Below are 24,589 nucleotides of genomic sequence, written 5' to 3'. Positions count from 1 at the left end.
TGTTTTTTTGCAGTCACAATATGGAGCTTCAGTTTCTGCCACGCCTGAACTACCCCTCTTTTATACTCCTATTGATCTGGTGGATATTAGTGTGGAAATGGCTGGATTGAAGTTTACAAATCCTTTTGGTCTTGCCAGTGCAACTCCAGCTACCAGTTCATCAATGATTCGTAGAGCTTTTGAAGCTGGATGGGGCTTTGCTGTGACCAAAACTTTCTCTCTTGATAAGGTAAGAAATTATTTTTGAAGTCATGTTTAAATATCTATCATGTATTTTAATTAGGGCATAAATATTATAATGGGAAGATTTTTCTGACCTGTAAATAACTGCTATTAAACTACTGGATAAAACCTATTATTACAAATGAGTCTTTAATTTCCTTCTATTCCTTCTGTCCCATAGAGGTGGAATGGCATAGAGTTTTCATTGTGTTTTGTCTAAGAAGCGTCAAAAATATAAATACTACAGAGTGTCTATTTCATTTAATAATCACAAACTCACTTATTCTTATGTTGGCATTATTAATTGTTTTGTGATTTCTGGATGTATGTGAATGAGGACATATGCCTCAACTGAAAGTTAGAGAGACAATGAGTTTTATTTGCACATAATCCTGGAATCAAAGTCGTGTCAAAAAAAAATCACTTATTGTAACTTACTGGTGCTGGGAATAAGATTCTTCTTGAATTTTTAAATACAGAAACCTTTCCCCAAATACAATACCTGAGTTTAATTTGATATTATGACTTTGTACTGACAATGCAAGTGGGCATACTTAGTAGAAAATAAACTGCATATTAAACTTCAGATTGATTCTTTAAAGTACAGAAAGCATATAAGTGAATGTTTTCAAAGCGGAATAATTTATGCAGTAGAGGGTTTCATCCTTATATGGTTTTGGATTAGAAAAAAGCAGCAAAATTTAACATTTTTAGGCCCTTTATTGATAAAATTTAAAATTTAAAATTTTAAAATTTTAAACCTATCTATATATTTAGTACTTACCAGTAGTTAGTAATAATTAATGTATAAGAATGTGTGAATCTACTGACTGAGAAAAGAGTATCATTATTTAAATCAGCCTTATCCTTAGGCAAAGAAAATAATAGACAACAAATATGCCCCATCAAGCACATTCTCTTCTTCTTTCACCTCTTACTAGGATCAATAGCTGGCATTATTATGGCTAAAACATCACAGCTGTTTTATTCTGACAGCTTTACAAGATGCTATGTGTAAGTGTGATCAAGACTATCTAGAGAATCCTCAAAAGTTAGAAAACTAGTGCATGAAAAAGGAAGTTAAATATTTTTATGTTTAAATAGCTAAAGAGAGGTTTCTTCATAAATTGGCTGAATACTTAGAAATACTTTGGTTAAACAAAGTGTAAAAATAAACAACATATTGGATTTAGCTTTAGAATATCATTAATCAATTGTTTACAACCTTGTAGAATATTGACATTATATTTGTTTTTATTTCAATTCTTCCTTTAAGAATTACTTGGAAGCTATAACCAAATGTTTAATCCGTTGAGAAAAACTGAGTCTCTGATATCACTTAATGACTACTTTAGTTATGCTATTTAAAAAATTTTATATGTAAACAGAAATCGGTGGCTAATCAGGTATAAGGGAAGAATTGTAGGGGAAAAAAAGTGTTTGCTTTGAACTTCCTGTTTGCTTACAAAAATTGAATTCTGATTAATCAGAGACATCTGTCTTTACTCTGTTGGTGACATGCATTGATTTGTGAAGCTGTCTCTTTCAATAACCTAAGAGCAGTTGCCTTTATTAGGATCACCAGCAGAAATAAATGTGGGAGCTAACTTCCTTCTGAACCTCCAATTTGAATTTAACCTACCAATTCAGAAGTCTGTGATGCTGGTTCAAAAGGAGAGTTATGGACAAATGCAAATTAAAGTTGGCACATAAAATATAATGACGGGGGTTTTAGGAAGCTCCACTTTACTTACATTGATGGTGCGTACAACAAAATATTTGTGCAAAAACTATTTTAAATGTATTTGTGCAGATTGTAATGACATAAATAACAATGCCACCTTGGGCTTATATAATTCTATTTTCAAAAATGACTTTTTGCCATACTTGATTTTGCAAAGTAGTCATTTTGCTTCATAGAGATCTACTTCTTTTCGTTTTGTGTTCTTATATTGTCTCTAATTAGTGATTAAATTTTTGTGAATTTATTATTGTCTTATGAGTTTTGTGCTTTCTTATTGGTGAAATATTGTGGTGTAAAACTCAGTATTATAAACACATGTTTTTCACAGCCTCTTCCTAAAGACATCTATTAAAGTATTATATGTACTATACATTTGTGTGGCATTATAGCATACCAATTTAGATTAGCCTTATTACAGTTTAGTATGCAATTTCAAGAGTCTACTTAAAATGTATTAAAATTCAGAGTCTTGACATTTGAAATTTGGATGCTCTTAATATGACAAAGGTTATTCTATGCAGTTTTGTTATCATATGAAATATTAATATTTCACAATACAGTTTTGATGAAGTACAATTTGCCGAGCTTGCATATGATAAAGAAATTAAATGCTTGCCAAGGGAGTTCAGTAAAAATTAGAGCCCTGCCTGAACATCTGCTGGAAATTTTATTATCCTGTCCTACTGACAGTGTGGCTCCCTCATTGTTTTTCTAGATTGACAGCTGAATATTACACTGATTTCTGCAGCAAATATGTTTAGGTGAAATTTGTTTCCCTTTTTTTATTTTTTGGGGGAGTTTGGAACATGCTTTGATTTTCATCCTATATATATATTTTTTATGCTCGACATTTGTAGATGCCAGATTGAGGTCTAATATGCTGTAGCAACGAAAGACCATTGACTTACAGTGAAATGCCAGTTGTTATCTCAGTAAACAGAAATATTATTATTCTTTACTGTGCAGTCTGTATAAAAGCTGTATGTGCTTTCTTTAGGGAGGCAAATGATAAGATTTTTAATGTCAAATATAAAAAGATCTATGTTTGCTTTTGTGTTAAATAACATCAACGATGGCTTTTATTAACTATATTTTTCCTTCCCAAATCAGACTTTCCTAGAGTGTCCCAAAATACCTAGCTTGCTTTTCTTGAGATTCTGTTTATGTGTTATAAGACAATATTTGAAATATCATGAAAAAAATATTTAAAATATAATTATAAATTTTAATATAAATATATATTGAGTTCAAGTTTAAAAAGGTAGGGGAGAAATCAATCTGTCAAGCTTAATTAAAGCTAAAGTGTCCTGACAAACCAGAGTAATGCTCTGTTTAACTGGGAATATTAGAAATTGTTTAGATTTCACATAAAATAATCTCCTGACCTGTGTTTGCATTATACTGATAAGAAATAGATAAAACACTTCATTTTTGCTGATTATATCATAAATTTTTTCTCATAGGTAGCCACATATTATATACTGCAAATATAGAATATCTAACTACAGGGTGCATATATCTTCATCACTACACAGATAAACTCAGAAGTGTTTCTAACTATCATAAATCAAATTCAAGCCTAAGCAGAAGTTCACTTCATTTATAAGCTATATATAGCTATTACAGTACACTTGTAATTTATTTTTAGTAAGAAAATGTCTTGAATGCATATATTTTGTTTTAATAAGTATCAAATAATTAGGTATGTAGGTGTACAAATAATGAGTCTCTCTCAACATAAAATACTGAAAACTAAAATCTGAGAAATATTTAAGATTCTTCATTATTTCTTTGGCATCAAAGTATTGATTGTAACTGTTTGCATAAAATACAATCTTATACCACATAGCATGATGCTTAGTGTATAGGAAGAGTTTGATAAATGTTTCATAGATATTCTTTGGATAAATGAATTAGTAAATGAATACATAGATTTCTTGGCAACAGCATATTATTTTTCTTCTAGCCATATGAACAGACAGTTAACACATAAAAAATGGATTGTTCTGAGTATTGATCTCAATCAAGGGAGAAAAGGCCAATTTAAAATTTTCATATCCCAGGTTGCTTTTATAGTACATGTATACATGTCTAAAAATGAAAATGTCAGTGGAATTTCTAAATGCATGGATTGTACATTAAGATTTAGGTTGTTGACTAAGCCTTTAAAATGCAGAGAATTTTTGAGAAAATGGAATAAGTATTGTACAGTATTAGAACGGGAAATAAAAATTATCTGGCCAAATTATGTGTCAATAGCCCTGACAGAAGAAATGTAGCCTGTTCTTGAATGCCTTTAGTGACAGAACATGCTAGGTCTTTTAAGGCACTGCAGCCTGTTATAGCTATAGAAAGATCTGTTTTAGATATGTATTCATTTTATTGTCCCCAAATCGGCCTTCTCATAAGTTGCATCCATATTTTATAGTTCTGCCCTCGGAGACATCATGACATAAATTAGTCTAACTTATTAACATAAATGAATTGTTGATTTTAAAATATGGTGTTCTTTTCTTTTTTCCTTCCAAGTAAATAAATACTGTAGAGGAAGGCTAACAAGTATGGCGAGGCAGTGCCATCTAGGGAAAAGAAATTTGACCTGGGCAATAACAGTCTCTGTCCAAAGTTACTTCTATATCACTATCTTGAACATGTTGTTGGAAATTGCAGGTCGTTGTTATGATTATTATTTTTATACACATTACTAACTACCATTTATCAATTACTTAGAATGTATAGATACTGCCAAATACTTTTCGTAAGTTATTCATTGAATCTTCACAATATCCCTATAAGATAGACAGTATAATTTTTTTAGATGAAATATAGCCGACCCTTGAACAACACAGGTGTTAGGAGCACCGACCCCCTGCAAAGTCGAAAATCTGCTTATAACTTTATAGTCAGCCCTCCGTATTTGTGGTCCCACATCTGCATATTGGACCAACCATGGGTCCATATAGTACTGTAGTACTTAATTATTGAAAAAAATCTGCATATAAGTGGACGCAGTTCAAGTCTGCATTGTTCAGGGATCAACTGTAATAGTCTGAGAAAGCTAAATAAGTAGCCCAGGAGTTGGAACAACAATTATTTATTCACTCAGTTATGCACATTGGTAGTTTGGCTGAGCTCATATGGGGAGTTCTTCTGCATCACATGATGTCTGCTGGGCTCATTCATGCATTTGCAGTCAGTTGGAGGAATGCCTGGGGACAGGCAAGATGGCCCCACTCATGTGTCTGGTTGGAGTTGCTGTAATTGCTGAGATGGCTGGGCCCTTCTCTCCATCTCTTCATAATCTCTCTTGTCTCTTGGTATCTCAACATCAAGGAGAGTATCTTGGGCTTGTTCACAAGGTAGCAGTGTTCTAAGAAGGCAAGACTCGAAGCTGCAAGGCCTTGCTGAGACCTCAAAAGTCACACACTGCCACTTCCACTGTACTTTCTGTGACAAAGCAAGTTACAAGGTACAATACACATGCTGTATTCAAGAAGTAGGTAAATACCATCTGCTCATTGATGGGAAGAACAGCAAAGTCATATCACTAAGGGGCATGCTTACAGCATGGAAGGATTATTGCAGCTGTCTTTGTAACTTGCCCTCTGGTCACAATAATTCACATCCCTTCCACGTGCAAAATGCATCCACCCCATTCCAAGACACTCAAAATGTCATCCAATCATGATTTGGGGCTCAATGTCTATGATCTAGTGATCTGTATCAGGTCCTAACCCGTATAAGGCTGTTCGGGTTCACCTTCACTTTATCCAGGATTCTGTGAAATAGAAAGACAAGTTGTCTATCTGCTCTACACCCAACATAAAATGATATGGTCATGAGAACCACAGCAGATACTCTCATTCAGGAAGAGAAGAAATGGAAGGAAAATAGCAATCACTTGTCCATTGCAATTTTGAAATTCAGTTTTGCACATGTTGTCAGTGCCCCTTACTTAATTAAGATTCAGTTCTACTCTCTAGTAGTGGTCCCCTAATCCATTGTTCCTATCCACTATTGGCCCTAACTTCTGGGATCTTGCTTCTGTCCTCTGAGTTTTGTTTTGCTTTGTTTTGTTTAGAAATGACCACTGATGGTCCATGTTGGCAGTGGAGTAGCCTTTTCAGCCTGTTTCTGACCATAGAAAGTTAGGAATCCCTATTTCTCGCTTTATTTTGAATTATCCCATTTAGTCCTAGGTCATAGTGATGTCACCACAAAACTCTCTTAAAAACTTTTCGGATCTGTTAAGGGCCGACTCCATGCCCCAAAGCCACATCCATAAGTCTTTTTGAGACAGACTTCTCTCCATTTTGAATATGTCTTGCTGCTGTGGCACAGTGTCCTAAAGATTCTTAGAATCGATATTGTCTACTTGAAAGAATCTACTAGGACCAGATTGAAATCTTTGTAAAGTCCTAACAAAGTATCATATAGCAACGCTCTTGATGTGACCTTTACCCCAGGGTCATTTCTTACTTGGAAAATCTTTTTCCTTCCAGGAGAGATGAAGTGTGAAGAATAGCTTTATTTTCCAACACGGCAAGTCCTAGGCTCCTTTGCTTTACTCACTCTAAGTTTGCTAGCAGTCAAATATGTCCTTATTTGGCTCTTTTCTCTCTTACAGTACCTTACTATCCTTGGGCAGAAACACTCAACTGACACTTTCAGCATTCTGTCTAGAGATTTCTTTAGTCAGATCCACAAATGCATTATGTACATTTTCTATTTTCTGAATGATCACCAGTGACATTCTTGCCACTTGTTCTGTCACTGCGTAATACAGGCCACTCTTTTTTTTTTAATTAATTAATTAATTAATTTTATTTATTTATTTGGCTGTGTTGGGTCTTCGTTGCTGCGTGTGGGCTTTCTCTAGTTGCGGTGAGTGGGAGCTTCTCATTGTGGTGGCTTCTCTTGTTGCGGAGCATGGGCTCTAGATGCTCGGGCTTCAGTAGTTGTGGCACATGGACTTAGTTGCTCAGTGACATGTGGGATCTTCCTGGACCAGGGCTTGAACCCGTGTCCCCTGCATTGGCAGGCGGATTCTTAACCAGTTCGCCACCAGGGAAGTCCCAAGGCCACTCTTTTCCCAGCCTCCAATAGCAATTTTCACACTGTGTTTTAACATTCTTGCACTAACATTCTTCCAGATTACTAACAGACTACTCTTGAGTTTTCAAGAGAGGCCTCTGCCTGCCTCTCAATCTGAGATCCGGTGCTGCATGTTTTCGATTTTAGGCTAGCAGATATTTCTGTATCATTTATCTGTTGCTGTATATAAAACCACCCCACAATTTAGTGGCTTAAAGCAACAAGTAATCTGCTCTTGATCCTATAGTTTGGTAATCTGGTCAGGGCTCAGTTGGGTAAGCCTTTTTTGCCCCATGTGATGTTACTTATTCTCACTAGCGCATTTGTGGCCAGTTGACAGAATACTTGGTGGCTGGCTTGTCCTTGATGGCTTCATTCACATGCTTCGGTCCTCAGACAAGACCCAGGAGCATGGAAATGGCTCTACTCATCCAAAGGCTTAAATTTACCATGCCAGGTTTTGAACCAAGGTCTATTTGGTCTATTTCAGGCTCTTTGCTCTATATGATGCTGTTTCCTAATTTATCCTCACTGGACTTCATTACTTTATGTCTAAAATGAAGGCAGTTTGACTCCATCAGTGTTTGCAGTTCAGCTGAACAGGTGTACTGAGGGCCTCCCACTCCCTGCTTCAAGAAGAGTGGCACTTAGGATTTTATGTCTATTTTGGTTCTATCTACCATTTCACTGAGAGAGAGAGAGAGAGAGAGAGAGAGAGAGATTGATTTATTAAAAACCTCTGGGAATCCATTGTCATGAAAAGCCAATCTTCCTGTACCATCCTTCTCCAGCCACCCTGGCCATCCTTCTAGTCCTCCAACATGGTAGGCTCCTCCAACTCTTAGGCCCATTTTGCTTGTGTTTGCTCTGCCTGGAAGGCTCTGCCCTCAGCTTTTTATACAGCTACTCTTGCTTCCCATTCAGTTTTCACATCAAAAATTCTCAGAGAATTCTTTGCTGACCACTCAAAACTCATTCTTTCTGTCCCCCATTTCCCTGGTTGTTTTATCTTCACCATGCTTGGCACCATATGAAATTACCATGCTCTTAATCATTTATTTATTTACTTGTATATTTTCTGTTTTAGCCATTTGAAGTAAGCTTCATAAGAAGAGAGATGTTATCTTTCTTGTTTTCTACTGTATGCCCAGTGCCAAGAACCATGTCTGGCAGATAGGAAGGATGCAATACATACTTGTTAGATGAATGAATAATTATAGGATTCTAATTTAAACCACAATTCCACATGACAGCTCTTCAGTTACTTGGAGACAGCTCTCATGTCCTATCTGCAAGCCTTGTCTTTTTCCTTTTTAAATAGTCCCATTTTCCTTCCCATAATAAGGTTTGCAGACTTTTCACCGTGTCGGTTGTCAGTTCTCCCATGTGGATTTCCAGAAACTTGTTTCGATCCTCATTATCTTAATTGAGAGGAAGTTGCCTACATTTGCACAAATTGCCAGCACCTATGAACCAGACAAAAATCAGGACTAACATTGTCAGGACTATAAATGCAAAAAATAATATTTAAAGATGTTAAGAAAAATTTCACAAATATGATACATAATTATATTTTAGAGCCTAAGTAATTTTCTTTGGATTACAATACAGAAAATCACAGTTTACTCTTATAACTCCTTTTGGAAGGCCTTATGAGAAATAAAGGTCTGGATTTTTAAAAGATTATATCAAAACTAGTATATTTTATTGTTATTAAGTTTATACATTACTTTATCATGAAAGTCTATGAAACAATGAATGAACAACATTCCATTGCATTATTTTCACTGCTATAGTTCTGGCTTTAAATTTAGTACATAAATAGGTTTTTTTTAATGTGTAGTATTATTCTCCTATTGTATATCTAACTATACATTAACTAAGGACTATAATTATTTAAACACATTCAATATAAGCTTTTCCTCTGGGAACCTTTTTTTTCTTCTTTTTTGCTGTACGCGGGCCTCTCACTGCCGTGGACTCTCCCGTCGCGGAGCACAGGCTCCAGACGCGCAGGCTCAGCGGCCATGGCTCACGGGCCCAGCCGCTCCGTGGCATGCAGGATCCTCCCGGACCGGGGCACGAACCCGTGTCCCCTGCATCGGCAGGCGGACTCTCAACCACTGCGCCACCAGGGAAGCCCCCCTGGGAAACTTTTTAACATGCTAAAACCATAAGTGATTTCTGTGTAGTAATAGTTTGATTTTCACTGGTTTCTTTAATTGTTATTTAGATGAACTGTATTCGTAATTTTGACTGAATTCATAATTCATAAAATTGACTCACCCTCAGATTATAAAGAATGGGTTTTTTAAAAGGCTACAGTTCACACGTAGTAGTCTTAGGGGAGATTTCATCCAAATGTTCACTTCAAGACTGTTTAGCAAGCTCTTCTCTGAAGCAAACTTGATCGCTTCAACAACAAAAGAATGTGTGTGTGTGCTTGCATACCCATTTGTGTGTACACTTGCAATAATGAAGCTAAGTCTTGCAAGTTAGAATCCAATAAAAATACTCCCTACCTCTCCCCAAAGTTCTAAATGAATAATTTTCAAGCATGCCATATATGCCAGGCTTAGTTTGTTCAGTAAAATATAGATTATGATGTTTCCAAACAGGTTGACATACTTCTAATATTAAACATAAATCTTTTAATTTAACCAAAGTAGCATTTTTAACCAAGTATATTATTAAAGTTATTTAAATTGTTCTCAAATTTTTTTGCCTTCTATTTCACAATTTGGGCTAGTCGACTATGAAGGAGACCAATCAATTTTCCAATATAATTACGTCTTCACCTCTTTTCCATTTCAGGCTGCGATTTCACACTTGTTAATTAGTTAATCATTTTGGTAGAGTGGACAAGGTGAGACTCAAATAGGCTTTTTAATAATATAAATTGATGTGTACAATTTTGATCTGGGTTAGCTGGTAGAGAACCTAACTTATAGTGGAAAATACCTCTCATTCAGCTCCTTTTTTCTTAAGCAACTAGTGTCAAGGTTAATGGAAAAGTCTCATAATTATGGCTAATGGAAATTTCCTTAGAGTATAGTCCCGCTGTTGGGAAACTGATTTTACCCTCATCCCGTCTCACTTAATTTTTTTGCAGATTTTAAATTTAACTAGTTGAAAAATATCCATATTCTGGGAATGTTTGAATGATGCAGTCTTGGTTGAAATTAAGATGACTTGAATTCCATAATACCATACTTGGCTTTGTATTTTCTCTATTGATTTTTAACAAGATTCTAGTCATACTACATAAAGATAGTCTTTAACTTTCATTTTAAAAAAAAAACTTTAAATATAAAACCCAGTGATTAGCTCACTGTCAAACTTTATTAAAGCTATACCTACATTGGCTATTTTGTTATAAGAATTTATTCAGTTTTAAATTGCAGTTCTATTTGTGTTCCTTTTTCTTAGGTGACTTGCGATGAGCTTCATGTTCAATATTTGTCACTTCACATTCACCACTATTTCTGAAATAAGGTGTCACTAGATGCTTAAGGAAGTAACTGTTTTTTTAGAGAAACATTCAGCCAAACTTTCTTTTCATACATCAGTTACCTTTACTTACCCGACTTCCCCATCTGCTTCTTTCATTTCAGCTAAATCCCTGCCCTTTTCATCCTGCTCTGCTTATTCATTTGCATGTTTTCCCACAATATCCCATATGTTTGGAACAATTTATCATTAGCTTCTGCCAAATTCACTCTATATTAAAGTTAAAATTTATCTAAAAGTGTCATAAGTGTCACTTTTAGGTATATTGACTAGACTGGATGTATTTTGAGAACTGTTGTTGTCTTTATATACACTTTTTTTTTCTCATTCACTCAGACATTTGTTAGGCACTGACCATTCATATGGTGTGCATGTGTGTGTGTGTATGTGTATAAATGGTTTTTGCTCTACAAGATTTAAACTCGTTCAGAATATACAACAAAAAGATTCAGGAAGACCGACTAAATGTTGACATAAGGAAGCAGAGATTCTTAGACTAAAAATGTTACTTCAAAAGCAGTATTTTCCTCAGTTTTTTAAAGAGGAAAATGACTTCACATTTGAGCTGTATCTTTATTCTAGTCAGAAAGGATAGCACACGGACATCCATGGTCTTGAGAGTGCCAAGCATATTTAAGATTCAGCAGCTGAATCTTAAGTAAGATTCAGCATAACGCATCACAGGGTGGTATAAGTATCTGTGGTGACTATGGGAAAGGCCTGTTAGGCTGGGAATTTAAATGTGATTTTATAGACAACAGGGAACTAAAGAGGTTTTAAGTAGAGGAATTACATAATTCAATTTGGAAGTCACTATTAATCATGATGTAACTCCCATTCGCCATTTCAGTAATGACTTCCACTTCCCCCCAACACAGTCTCTTTTTTCTGATTAATCCAGTCTAACCACAAGGCTTATGTTTGTCTCATCTATACCTTATACTTATAGTATACATCTATACTTCTCTAAACCTTTGGTAAAACAAGACCAAAATATCTGTTTTCCCTTCTTTATGGTATTCTAGTGAAGATCAGTTTGAATTTAAAAAAAATTGTAAAAATGATTTTCTAACATGTGAAATACCGTATCAGTAGAGTTGTCATTATTGTTACTACAATCTGCATGCCGAACTAAAACATTAATAGTTATGTAATCATTTTTTTAAAGCATAGAAAATCACTATATTTTTGCCCTTCTCATTTAAGGTCTTATCTCCACTAGTACCACCCACATCTAAGCCACCATCATTTCTCACTGAACACTATGCCAGCCTCCATACCACAGTCTAAGTGCTCTCTTACAAACTAAGTCATATCATGCCCCTCCTTTGCTTAAAACATTCTAATGGCCTTTCCATAGCCCGTAAACTAAGATCCAAAATTCTTGTACAAATCGCTTTATCATACATATAGCTCCTGCCTGTCTCTCAGACCTCATCTCATTCTACTTGTACCAGTTAAGCTACATTAAGCTACCTCATCTCATTCTACTTGTACCAATTAAGCTACAGCCACAATGGCCTTTTCTAGTTTTCTCCAATGAGCCAACCTCATTGTCACCTGTTGCCTTTCACTAATTGTTCTTCCTGCCTAGAATTTTTGGGCCCTTACATTCAAAAAGAAGAAAGAAAAAATCATTGCTAATGGGAAAGTGTAAATAATATAGGAAAAAATCTATTGTAATAAGTACTTTATGTGTATTGCAGTTTATCAGATAACAGAAAATATAGATGACAACTGACCAATTAAACTGTGAAGGAATGGTCACATATTCTTCTTTTCTGTTCCTTTCAAATAGCAGAAGATTTGTGACTTTTAAATCATTCAATAAAATTCGTCTTTAATATTTCTGAAAAGCAAAAGAGATAAAGAATTGTTCTTTCTTATAGCTGTTGGAATCTCATTAGTTGCCAATCATAAAATTCCCCAAAAAAGGAAAGGATTTTATAAGGATCAGAAATTGCACTGCAAAGAGCAGTGGATGTTATGTAACATACATACAGGCTCAGAGAAAAACATTTTTAAAAACGCTTTTTCATCTAAACTTAATAAGTATTAATGTAAATGTTAAAACACCAAGCTGTGATTCCTGATTTCTGAACCTGTTTATAATTCACTGAAAACTAGAAAATGCTTCCCAACTCTAGAACGCCTTCCATCAGTTTGTATGGGGTTTGTGTCTATAACTGCTATTAACATTAATAGGATTTAATCACGTGGTTCTCTTACACACAGATCAGAAAATTCACTCAAATTATTATAGGCATAGTCAATCATGGAGCATAATTCATAGTACATGTAATTTGCAGTGTTTCACATTAAAACATGAAATAAAACATATTAAGAAGTTGCCGCTATAGCCATTTTTGGAGCAAGTACTTAAAGTATATTTAATATTGAACTTTCAGTATTAAATAAAAGACAAGTTTATAAGCAGTTCAATAATTGGACAGACTACATATTGATTTTTTCCTTTGTTGTATAATATTACCCACTTCTCCATCCAGAACCATGTCATACCGGGTTTAGGAGTGCTAGAAACATGGTCGCTGTTGTGTATTGGAATGTGGAGAGACGGAAAGGCTGTCACAGCAGTCAATAAGATCTGAGAGGTGTTGACTAATTGCCTGCTAATTACACAGTAAATTGTCTAATTAAGCTGATGGTTAATTAGGGTACGCTTGCACAGCAGTCTTGTGGAATTTGTGTCTGATGTCTGGGAAGCAGCTTGTGTAATTGGCAAACTGGTAAGGACTGGCAGAGAACATGACTGGAAAGCTCATGCCAGTGGATGACAGGATAAGGATTTTTGTGGAAACAAAGGGGTTTTCATTTTTATACTGAAAGTTTGGTTTCAGTTCTGCAGCTATTCTGCAGTGAGCAATTGAGAAATACATTTGAAGCCTAGATTATGTGAGCAAAGGAAGGCTTAAAATGTGCTTCAACATGTTAAATGTGCTGTTTGCTTGGCATTTATCAGCTCTGATACACTATATCATATTATATTAATATACACATTGTGTTTTTACAGTTCCCCCTTCTAACACATGTTATTTGGAGTTCATGTGCAAAAAAAAAAAAAAAAAAAAAAATTCCATGCATCTAAGGGGAAAAATGCCTCTTTTATGAAAATATGAGAAGACAACAAATATGACTGATTAAAAGACATTAGAAGTAAGAATTTGGGGTTATTTATTTATTTATATATTTATTGCGGTACGCGGGCCTCTCAGTGTTGTGGCTTCTCCTGTTGTGGAGCACAGGCTCCGGACGCACAGGCTCAGCGGCCACGGCTCACGGGCCCAGCCGCTCTGCGGCATGTGGGATCTTCCTGGACCGGGGCATGAACCCGTGTCCCCTACATCGGCAGGCGGACTCTCAACCACTGTGCCACCAGGGAGGCCCTAATTATTTAATTTTTAATTTATGCTTCACCAAGAACCATAAAATATTAGACATACTACAGATATGTTTGTATATTCTTTTAAGAAATAAAAAAATTTTATTTGTAATGGGAGAATTTCAGTTTTATCATTTATACAATTTTACCACACAAATGGCTTTTGCTTAAATTTAGTAAAATATAAGAACAGAGTACTTCAGTATTGAATTACATGTATTTCATTTCTGAATGCATGTGAGTACTGTTGGAGTTATAACCTGCAAAATGTTAGTGCCTTAAAAATAGAAGATCTAGAAGTTTGTTTGGTTGCTATTTTGTTCTTTATAGCTGAGGAAGTATAACTTTTCATTTCAGAAAGTTATCTATGGTTGAAATACAAACATGAAAATTCTCCTTGTAAATAAACTAAACTAATCCACTGAAGAATGCAGGCCCTTTATAAATGAAGTTAGGTATACACATACATCTCCCATTTAAAAGAGACCTGAATACAAATGATTGTTTCTTCCATTTGCCTCTAGATTCCAACATTTTTGAGGATTTTGAAATAAGATTTTGAATAGAACTTTAAGTTGCAGTTGAAACAGAGGGTCACAGATGCATAATAAATCTTGGATTTATACTTTTATGTTAATGAAGAAAGGTAAAATTTTAAGTGTTTCAAAACAGATTTCTGAAAGATAAGGTCTTGATTAAGTTATAGTGTCAACATTTTTTTATTGTTTTCTTAGCAAATAAAATGCATGTGTGCCTGTGATTAGATGAATGTGTATGTTTTTTATTCTCACTGTTTTCCATGGAGGATTTGAAGTTGTGTGTATGCTATATGTTTTTAAATAGAAAGAGAGAAATACACTTTATATACTCTGTAAAATATCTTTGAATTAGCATTAACCTTGGAGATACATGCAAGGTAAACGAAAATATTTGCTATTTTAACACAAAAGGTGTTTTTCAACCTGTCTTAAAGCAATACCTTAAATTATTAAGTCACAGATATTAAAAAAAGGTGTAAAATGAAATAGTCTTTATTTCAAGGGTAAAGAAAAATCATATTCATTCCATTTGGAGTCTTAGGTTATGAAGTCTTTATAAAGAAATTATGTAAGATAGAAGAAAAGTGAATTTATCAAAGGAATACAAGGCTAAACACTGAAATTGCTTATTTAAAGGTATATCTCCTGAGGGAGAAAAATCAGATAGAGGTCAGTGTTGCAACTCCAACCATTCTACATTTTGATCTACTCAGTTTTTCATTTTATTCCTTAGAGAGTAATATGAAAAGTTTATTTATTGTAAGTGATATAAGTTTGCATAAGAATAAATCACGTATATCTGTCTATCATTGTTGATAAAGTTTTAAAGAAGAATTTTTACAAAACACAATCTTCAAAAAAAAATTCCTCATTTACATATAAATTTCAATGTTTTTTCTATTAATTCAAAAGCTAGATAATTTCCATTTATATATAGCTATCATAAGAATAAAGTATATATGTGTATATCATGAGATCATATAGTTATCTGTTGAGAACGTATAATACTTTACTTTGGTCTAAGTATATTATATAAAATATGTATATTTATTTTATATATATATATATGTGTGTGTGTGTGTGTGTGTGTGTTATGTAATCACAGTTTTTTTAAAATTCTTTGGAAAGTTTTATCCCTGCAATTAAAAAAAAGAAATACAATATTTAGCAACCTTAGCTATCAAACTCATTCTAGAATTCTTTCCTTTTACAATTTATATATCATAAATTTCACTCTTTAAAAATATGTATTTCCACGTTTTTTAGTGTATTCACAGAATTGTGTAACCATCAACACTAATTAATTTCAGAGCATTTCCATCACTCCAGAATAGAAACTTTATACCTACGAGCAATGGCTCCCTATTCCCCCCACCCTCCAGCCCCTGGAGACCACTAATACACATTCTATCTTCATGGATTTGACTATTTTGAACATTTTATATAAATGGAATCATACAATATGTGACCATTTATGTCTGGTTGCTTTTACTTAGCATGATATTTTCAAGAGATCATCCATGTTGTAGCATGTATCAAAACTACATTCCTTTTTATGGATATACTAACATTTTGTTTATCCATTCATTAGTTCATGAATATTTAGAGTCTTTTTCTACTTTTTGCTTATTATGAGTAGTATCTTCTTGAACATTCATGGATAAGTTTTTGAGTGTATTCAATTTTCTTGTGAATATACCTAGGAGTAGAATTGTTGGGTAAGACGGTGACTCTATATTTAACTTTTGTTGAATCACCAAACTTTTCTCCAAAATGGCTGCACCAATTTGCAGTGCCACCAGCAGTGTATGAGGTCTCTAGTTGCTTCACATACTCACCAACATTGTTGGTTGTCTTTTTTTTTTTTTTCCAGTACACGAGCCTCTCACTGTTGTGGCCTCCCCCGCTGCGGAGCACAGGCTCCGGATGCGCAGGCTCAGCGGCCATGGCTCACGGGCCCAGCCACTCCGTGGCATGCGGGATCCTCCCGGACAGGGACACGAACCCGTGTCCCCTGCATCGGCAGGCGGACTCTCAACCACTGCGCCACCAGGGTTGTCTTTTTTATTATAGCTATCAGAATGAGTTTGAAGTTGTTTCTCATTTTGATATTCGCTTCTAGTATAATTGATAACTAAATAATAAAAGTATGAAAGCCTAATAATTGCCTTAATATTCTTTTTAAAATTAATTTTTATTGGAGTATAGTTGATTTTCAATGTTGTGTTAGTTTCTGCTGTACAGCAAAGTGAGTCAGTTATACCTATACATAGATCCACTCTTTTTTAGATTCTTTTCCCATATGGGTCATTACATATATTGAGGAGAATTTGCTGTGCTATACAGTAGGTTCTTATTAGTTATCTATTTTCTATATAGTAGTGTGTATATGTCAATTTATTTACAAAACAGAAATAGAGTCACAGATGTAGAAAACAAACTTACAGTTACCCAGGGGAAAGGTGGGGGAGGGATAAATTGGGAGATTGGGATTGCCTTAATATTCTTAATAACATATCACCATAACAACTAGTTGTCATAACTAGCAGTTAAAATAGCTGCCATTTTTCACTCTTTTCTCTTGATCTAGGAAGTGCGATCATCAGGAAAGGCTTATCCACTTCCACTGGAGGCATGACATGAGAGCAAGTCTTTCTGAAAATAAGAGTTTAGGGTGGGGGGTAGAAGGCAACCTGTAAAGAATAGCCAGTTTTTATGGGTCCCCGGCCTTTGGGAGACAGTGTTACAGGATGTCATATATTCAAAGAGTACTCTCTTACTGTTTGGTTATTTATATAGTTCAAGGAAATGGATAAGTGTTCCAAGCTATATTATGAGGATAACTTACTAAATTAGAAACCTAAGGAGAAACATTTAATACACTCTAGATAGCAAGACTAAAGAATATCACTCTAGGAGTCTGGATATTTGTTTTTCTGTTTTTCTCTGGTCTCTGCTGCCATACTTGGTACTTTTCTCATTCTATGCAAGAGGGGGAGGATCATTGTATTCATTCCACAAGTATTTATAAGCTACTCTGTTTCCAAGTGCTGTATGTGGACCCTGAGGATAGAATGGTGAGGAACATGGCAAGGAACATCTAGTCTTCATGGACTTTACAGGAGCATTCTACTGGAGAAGAAATGGTATTGGCCCAAGGTTGTAGACTGAGTAACGTGAACCTATATAAAATGTATAAAGGAGACTGCAGTAGCAGCCTTGGTGACTGATTGCATGAAGCTAGAGGTGGGGAGGGACAAGGCAAGAACGACTCCTGGATCTCTGACTTGGCAGCTGTTTATGGTTGCCCCATTCATAAAGGAAGTGAAGATAGGAGGAGAAAAACATGGTTTCTGTGTTCTGTGCCAGTCACTGAAGTAGGACTTTTCAATAGCAAAAGAAAATTGTCAGTGGGCACTTTCATTCTCCAGCTATAATTACTTCAAATATTTGGAAGGAAAAGGTCACCCTGCTAGAAGAATTGCAGTTATTAAAATTGAACTGAAAATGTTAATAATTTTTCAGATGAGATATAGGTACTAATGTAGAGTTTGAAAGTTTGAACTCAATTTAATTATTCTAAAATTAGATCTAAAACTAACATCTACAGGGGAAAAGTTAACAGAACAGGTTGTTAAATCAATATGATTAATTAACTTGATATAAATAACGAGTATTGCTATGTTTATCTGTAAATCATTTATCATGGTACCAGCTGTAAAAGAAAATCTTAATAATAATGATAATGATGTGTGTCATCCTCCCACCCATCAGAGGTATCATGACAAATTGTTAACAAACTGTCTTACAGCACTTCACAGATTCAAATGCTAATGTAATAATAATGTAATCAATAATAATAAAATCAACAATGGAACAAAAATCTTTGATGCAGCTTAGGAAGGGAAATTTATTAAAACTTTGAATTCACAAGTGGATAAAGTACCAGCACAGAACTGTTCATCCATTTAAATCCGTATCTACATTTTGACTCTTGATTTTCAATGAAGGAAAGAGGAAGCAGAGAGAAAGGCATGAGAAACATTTTTACAGTTTATTAAGATGTGGAAACTGATCGATCTCTCTCTCTCTCTCCTTCTGTCCCTCTGTCCTTCTGTCCCTCTCCCTCTTTCCTTCTTTCTCTCCTTCTTTCTCAAATGGAGTGTTGACTATTCCCATAGAATCAGTTACAAAATCCAGAACACTCCTCACACATTATCTTCCATCCCTGCTCTGACTTTCCTTGTTCAAGGCCTCATTTGTCCTCACTTCGAACATTTCATGAACCTCTTAAAGGGTCTAATTTCCATGGCCTCTCCCAACAGAAATTAATGCGATTATTTTCAACCAAATTTATCCCCCTAAAGTATATTTGGGCATGTCACTATCTTTCTACCTGTAGGAGAAACTTCATGATCCTTACCATGTCATACAAGGCCCTCTGTCGTCTCAACCCAATGTTTTCTTAGCCTTGATTTCCACTCCACCTGTTTGGTAACAGAGAGTCTAAGATTTTTTTTAAACAGAAATGTTCCCTTTGTATATACAATTATACAATTTCCTATAATTGTATAATACAATTGTGTAATATACACTTTCACAGACCCTGTGTGTTCTTTTTATTATCCAATCTACAGACTATGCTTGTGCACAAGACTTATAAATTGCTCACTGCTCTAGTCACACCTGCCTGAGGGCACCCTCACGTTCCCCGAAGATGCCGGGTGCTGCCTTCCCCCAGCACTTGTTCATGTGGTGAGCTTCCATCTGAAGACCCCTCCCCAATATTTTGCCTATGGGAAACTCAATTCAGCCTCAGGAGCCAGTTTAGATGTAACCCTCCCTGGAAATTTTCTCCTCCCTTAAAATTGCATTCCCATAAACCTTTGGAATCCTAGAACTGCCTGTTTTAATAGGAAGAAGAAGAAAATTGCAACTAACACATAACCTTGTAAAAGAAGGTAGGTGAACCAACTTATTAGCCAGCTCTTTTCTCTTTTACCATGCTAAATGTTTAACTAGAACATTTAAAATTTTTTAGAGTTATCTGAGTTCCAGATGTATCTTCCTCTGAAAAAACTAGCATTGAGTATTTCTTGTATATATATTATATGTCAGGAATTATGAAAGCCACATAATTTGCATTTTGTTTTTTACTACTCACAAATCACTACAGTAGATGTCATAATCCCCACTGCATGGATAAACTGAGGCTTAACAATTTTTTTGTTTTCTAAATTTTTAACCATTTTTAAAAAAATTGAAGTGTAGTTCATTTACAATGTTGTGTTAGTTTCAGGTGTACAGCAGAGTGATTCAGCTATATATTCCTTTTCAGATTCTTTTCCACTATATGTTATTACAAGATATTGAATATAGTTCCCTGTACTATGCAATAGGTCCTTGTTGTTTATCTATTATATATATATAGTAGTTTGTGTATGTTAGCTTAACAATTTCTGAGTCCCCTTGTTCTTTGTGTCTGCTACAGTCATAGTTCAGTGCCATGAACACAGCCGCCACTCAGCAAAAGCCAAATTCCTCTCTTCTGTTTTAAGTTAGGATTTTTATTCTTCCAGATGGAAATATGATGTAATTTATCATTTGATACAAACTGATCAATAATATTTTTTTCATAATTTAGCTATAGGTTGAATTTAAGTTGCTGTAGGTTTTTAGGAAAGAAATGAGAAACTTATTAAAAGATTTACTATCGGTCTCTTTTTAACTATCTTATTTTATGGGACAAGATTTCTCCCTCGTAAGTCCCACTGCTCTTGGGATCATGTTTGACTATTCATTGGTCATCATTGTTTTGTTGGTTTTATCTCTCTGGCCCTTGTTTCAGTAAGATGTTTTACACCCCATGAATTCCCAGCTCTTGGACAAAAATGACTCAACTCCAACATTCACCCAGTTTACTAGCAACATTTTATGTTAGGTAGAGCTCATTTAAATCCAGTTCCCTCACAGGGAAGGTGATGACCCTGGACTCACACCTTTATTTCTTAACATTTTTAAGCACTGCACATAATTTCAGAGGCAACAAAAAAGTTTCTTCTGAATTGAACTCCTCTGGGCTCTGGATTTCCATGGCTTTCTTCATTGCTTATATTTTTGTACAGTGGTATGAATATGAAAACCAGTAGTACTAGGCGAATATCCTCTCCCTAGTGCTCTGTGCAATATTTAAAGGTGTCCTGACATTATAAATTATGCTGAAATAATAGAGCCTACTTGGTATAACATTTTGTATTCATATTTACTATAAAATGTATTGCTATGGCACATTCCTTAACTTCCTATAGAAAGAAGGTAATGTACAATAGAGAAGTGCATTTTTTAGAAACACTGAAATGAAAGTTGTTGATTTTAAAAGACATTTTGTCACAGATGAGTGAGAGAGAAAGACATCAAGCCAGCAAGTCTAGCCAATCCAAGGTTTCATTCGTGCATCTCTTCTGCTTAGTGCTTTCCCCTTCGGTATCATTAGCATTTTCATTTCGAAAAATGACAGTCTGCCGTAGAAGAAGTAAAAATGTTCAACCTGTGGTTTAAATTATTGATTTTTTTAGAATATTGAAGCAGTATTTCAAATGGATTTTGTTAGAGATACTTCTGGGTGGGGGGTTTCAAAGGTAATTTGATATCCAAAAGCCTGTATATTTCAAAGACTTTTCATTCTTTGAATTTATTTAGACTCTGGTTGATTGGATAAAAATGTTTATTGTCTTCAGGGTTGTAAGTAGCAGATCATTGCTGCTTGAACTTGAGACATATGTTTGCAGGCTATGCTCTTTGTGATTTATGCTGTGATCAACTGGCAAAATAAATCTTAATTTGGAAACAAAAGCTGATTTTAAAATGAAGGAAAACGTACTATGATTTGCATGCATAGAAGTTCAACAGTGGTAGCTAATTTATTGTAATAAAGCATCCAAGGTGTGGTTCTGTAAGAATGGATTTTAATGAAGCTCCTCAAATTGTGTTATGCTAATAGGGAGTAGAGTGTGGCCACAGAGGTTTTCCTTAAAGTCTTTTTGTCTCTGACGACAGTCAACACTCCCATATGAACAGAAAATGTTTTGACAAGGAGCAGGATTACTGACTGCTGTGTGTATGCTATGCAGGTAGTTTGCTGTTTCCAGCATGTTTCTACTTGTGGAAAAAAGCTACTTAAAAAAATTACATTATATCAAAATGGCTTGATCTGCAATCATTCTACAAGTTGAAGCCCTATTGAAGTCGGTGAGGGCTTGGAGTGCAAATTTATGACTGTGTCGAGCTTAATATGTGGAAAGTTGCGTCATCTTTTGTGATGTGAAGTAACACACAGCAATGGCATGACACAAATTTGAAATAAAACCTGATAGTCCCTTCTTGACAAGTGGAAATGAATCAAAAATACCGTATCAGAAGAGCTCCTTTTGAGGCATTAGGACAAAAGGGAAACCTGCTACTGAATGCTGAATACATGAGATATATCCATAATAGTCCTGTTGATGTTTCAACCAGCTTAAAAATGCATTCCCAATGGCAGTGCTACCATGAAAGTTGGGTGGAGAATCTGCTGATGTTGCAACTTTTGGGGAGAAAATATTTAATCTGAGGATGCAAAACTCTAGGATCAAATCTTTTTGTAGAGCCTACCTTCCTCTAAAAACTTGATACAGAGGAAAATATGACTGAAACAGTTTATGCATTACTATGACATAGATCATCTGATTTAATCTTCATGACAGCTCTTAGAAATAAGAATTTTATATCTTTTCATATTGTTTCATAATACTGTAATTAAGGAAACAGAATCCCAAAGAAGTAAGTAAACTATTCAGGGTCACACAGCTATTAAATGGTGAAGCCAGAATTCTTAGGTTTACCTAACTCCAAAACCAATGTCTTTCTACTACACAGCACTATCTCCCCTTATTCTTAAAAAATGTTACTCTAAAAATGGCATCAAAAGAAACTTAAAAAAATAATGATGACACAGAAGAGCAGTGAGCCCTCACAATTGCACAGTGTATATGATATTTAATTATTTTTTGGTTTCAGGGGCAAAGCCATTCATATCTCCTCCGTTCCCCCATTCACTAGGACCTTACCTAATTGAAAACAGTTCTTGTGTGTTTATATTCCAGGAGCTGTGGGTTAATGTACTCACTAAATCTCCACAACAAGGCTATGCAGTATATATTAATATTAGTCCCATCCAGTAGATGAGGATGAGACACAGAATGGTTGCTCTAATGAAGCTATTAGTAAGTGGTAGAGCAGATGAGAATATCTACCATAAGGAATTGTTGTGAATAGTCACTGAGTTGATGATAGTGATGATTATGATAATGTACTAGTAAAGGTACTATAATTATCAATACTTTATAGAAAGGAAACAGTCACAGAAAGGTTAATGGTTTGCCCAGCCAACATCATGCCATGGTGGTTGATTTGGCATAGTGATGAAAATACTAGATATATTTCTTGGCATCTAGTAAGTGGTCAAAAAATATTAAGGGTAACATTATTAGGGTGCATGTTTAGAGCAAGAATCAAAATTTTGTTGAATTATAAACTAATGAATAAAGCCCAGTTCTGCTTTATTCTGGTTCACCAACCAACTTTCATGGTAGCACTGCCATTGGGAATGAATTTTCAAGCTGGTTTAAACACCAACAGGACTTATTATGGATACATCTCATGTATTCAGTAGCAGGTTTCCCTTTCATGTCCCAATTTGCTAGGGGACTCTGTGCAAGTTATTTCAGCTCTAAGTTTCAGTCTCCTATTTGTAAAGTTGTTGCAATGAAATAGTAATAACTATAATTTACTGAGTTCACCCATGTGTCAAGTACATTTCTAGCAAGTAATAGAAGTAAAACCTTAACAAGTGCTGAGGGCATAGTAAGTGCTCAACAAAGGGTAACTATCATTATTGACATATTTTCTCATCTTCATGATAATAGGAGAGGATTAACCAGGGCGATGACCTCAGGTCAAGCCTGTGATGTGTCCTAGAGTAACTCTAGCACATGTGGTTGTGATGTGAATAGACCCCTCAGGGACAGTCTGAGAATTACTGAGTTAGGATTTCCCTGACTTTGCTGTGCTAAATTCATCCAGTTTTAGAACTGAGCTTTTGCCTTGATGTCAAAATAAGAACATATGCTGTAATCTTTTGTTTTCTGTTTCATTATATTCATTTGTTTGTTTTAGTTTTTAGATTCCACATATAAGCAATATCATACAGCATTTGTCTTTCTCTGTCTGACTTATTTCACTAAGCATAGTACCCTCCAGGTCCCTTCATGTTGTTGCAAATGACAAAATTACATTCTTTTTTATGACTGAGTAATATTCCACTACACACACACACACACACACACACACACACACACACATATATATATATACACACATATACATATATATATTACATCTTCTTTATCCATTCATCTGTTGCTGGACACTTAGGTTGCTTCCATATCTTGGCTATTGTAAATAATGCTGCTATTGTAAATAATCTTTGCAAATTAGTTTTTTGAGGAACCTCCATACTATTTTCCACAGTGGCTACACTAATTTACATTACCACCAACAGTGTACAAGGGTTCCCTTTTCCTCACATCCTCATCAACATTTTTTATTTGTGGTCTTTTTGATGACAGCCATTCTGACAAGTGTGAGATGATATCTCATGTGGTTTTGATTTGCATTTGTCTAATAATTAGCAATGTTGAGCATCGTTTCATGTGCCTGTTGGTCATCTCTATGTCTTTTTTGGAAAAATGTCTATTCAAGTCTTCTGCCCAGTTTTTAATCGGGTTGTTTGGTTTTTGATATTTAGTTGTATGAGCTGTTTATATATTTTGGATATTAACTCTTTAGTGTAGCACATGCCCCAAACTCATTAGTTCCTTAAAAATATATTTTTCCTCAAAATAATTTCTCCTAAAAATAGGGTGTCTGATATCAGCAAGTATAAATAGTTTCACGAAGCTATGGATTGTCTTTTCAACTAAGTTTTATGTGCTCAAACAGTGGTATCATCTAGTCAGAGCCACTGTTTTTCAAACTTTACAC

The 24,589-nt window shown here is 35.0% G+C and overlaps 1 protein-coding gene across 1 annotated transcript in view; it reads left to right on the top strand.

The window, feature by feature from the left end:
* Window positions 1–24,589, top strand: part of DPYD (dihydropyrimidine dehydrogenase) — a gene marked incomplete at both ends in the record, with an annotated part of 823,320 nt that overhangs the window by 426,096 nt on the left and 372,635 nt on the right. The window contains one exon of the mRNA XM_079721437.1: window positions 14–229. Coding sequence (XP_079577563.1) covers window positions 14–229 — 216 coding nt within the window. The remainder of the gene's footprint in view (window positions 1–13; window positions 230–24,589) is intronic.

This window comes from Hyperoodon ampullatus (assembly GCF_949752795.1).
Source record: "Hyperoodon ampullatus genome assembly, chromosome: 2".
NCBI classification, from domain to species: Eukaryota; Metazoa; Chordata; class Mammalia; order Artiodactyla; family Ziphiidae; genus Hyperoodon; species Hyperoodon ampullatus.
This window is presented reverse-complemented; position numbering and strand designations above follow the sequence as displayed.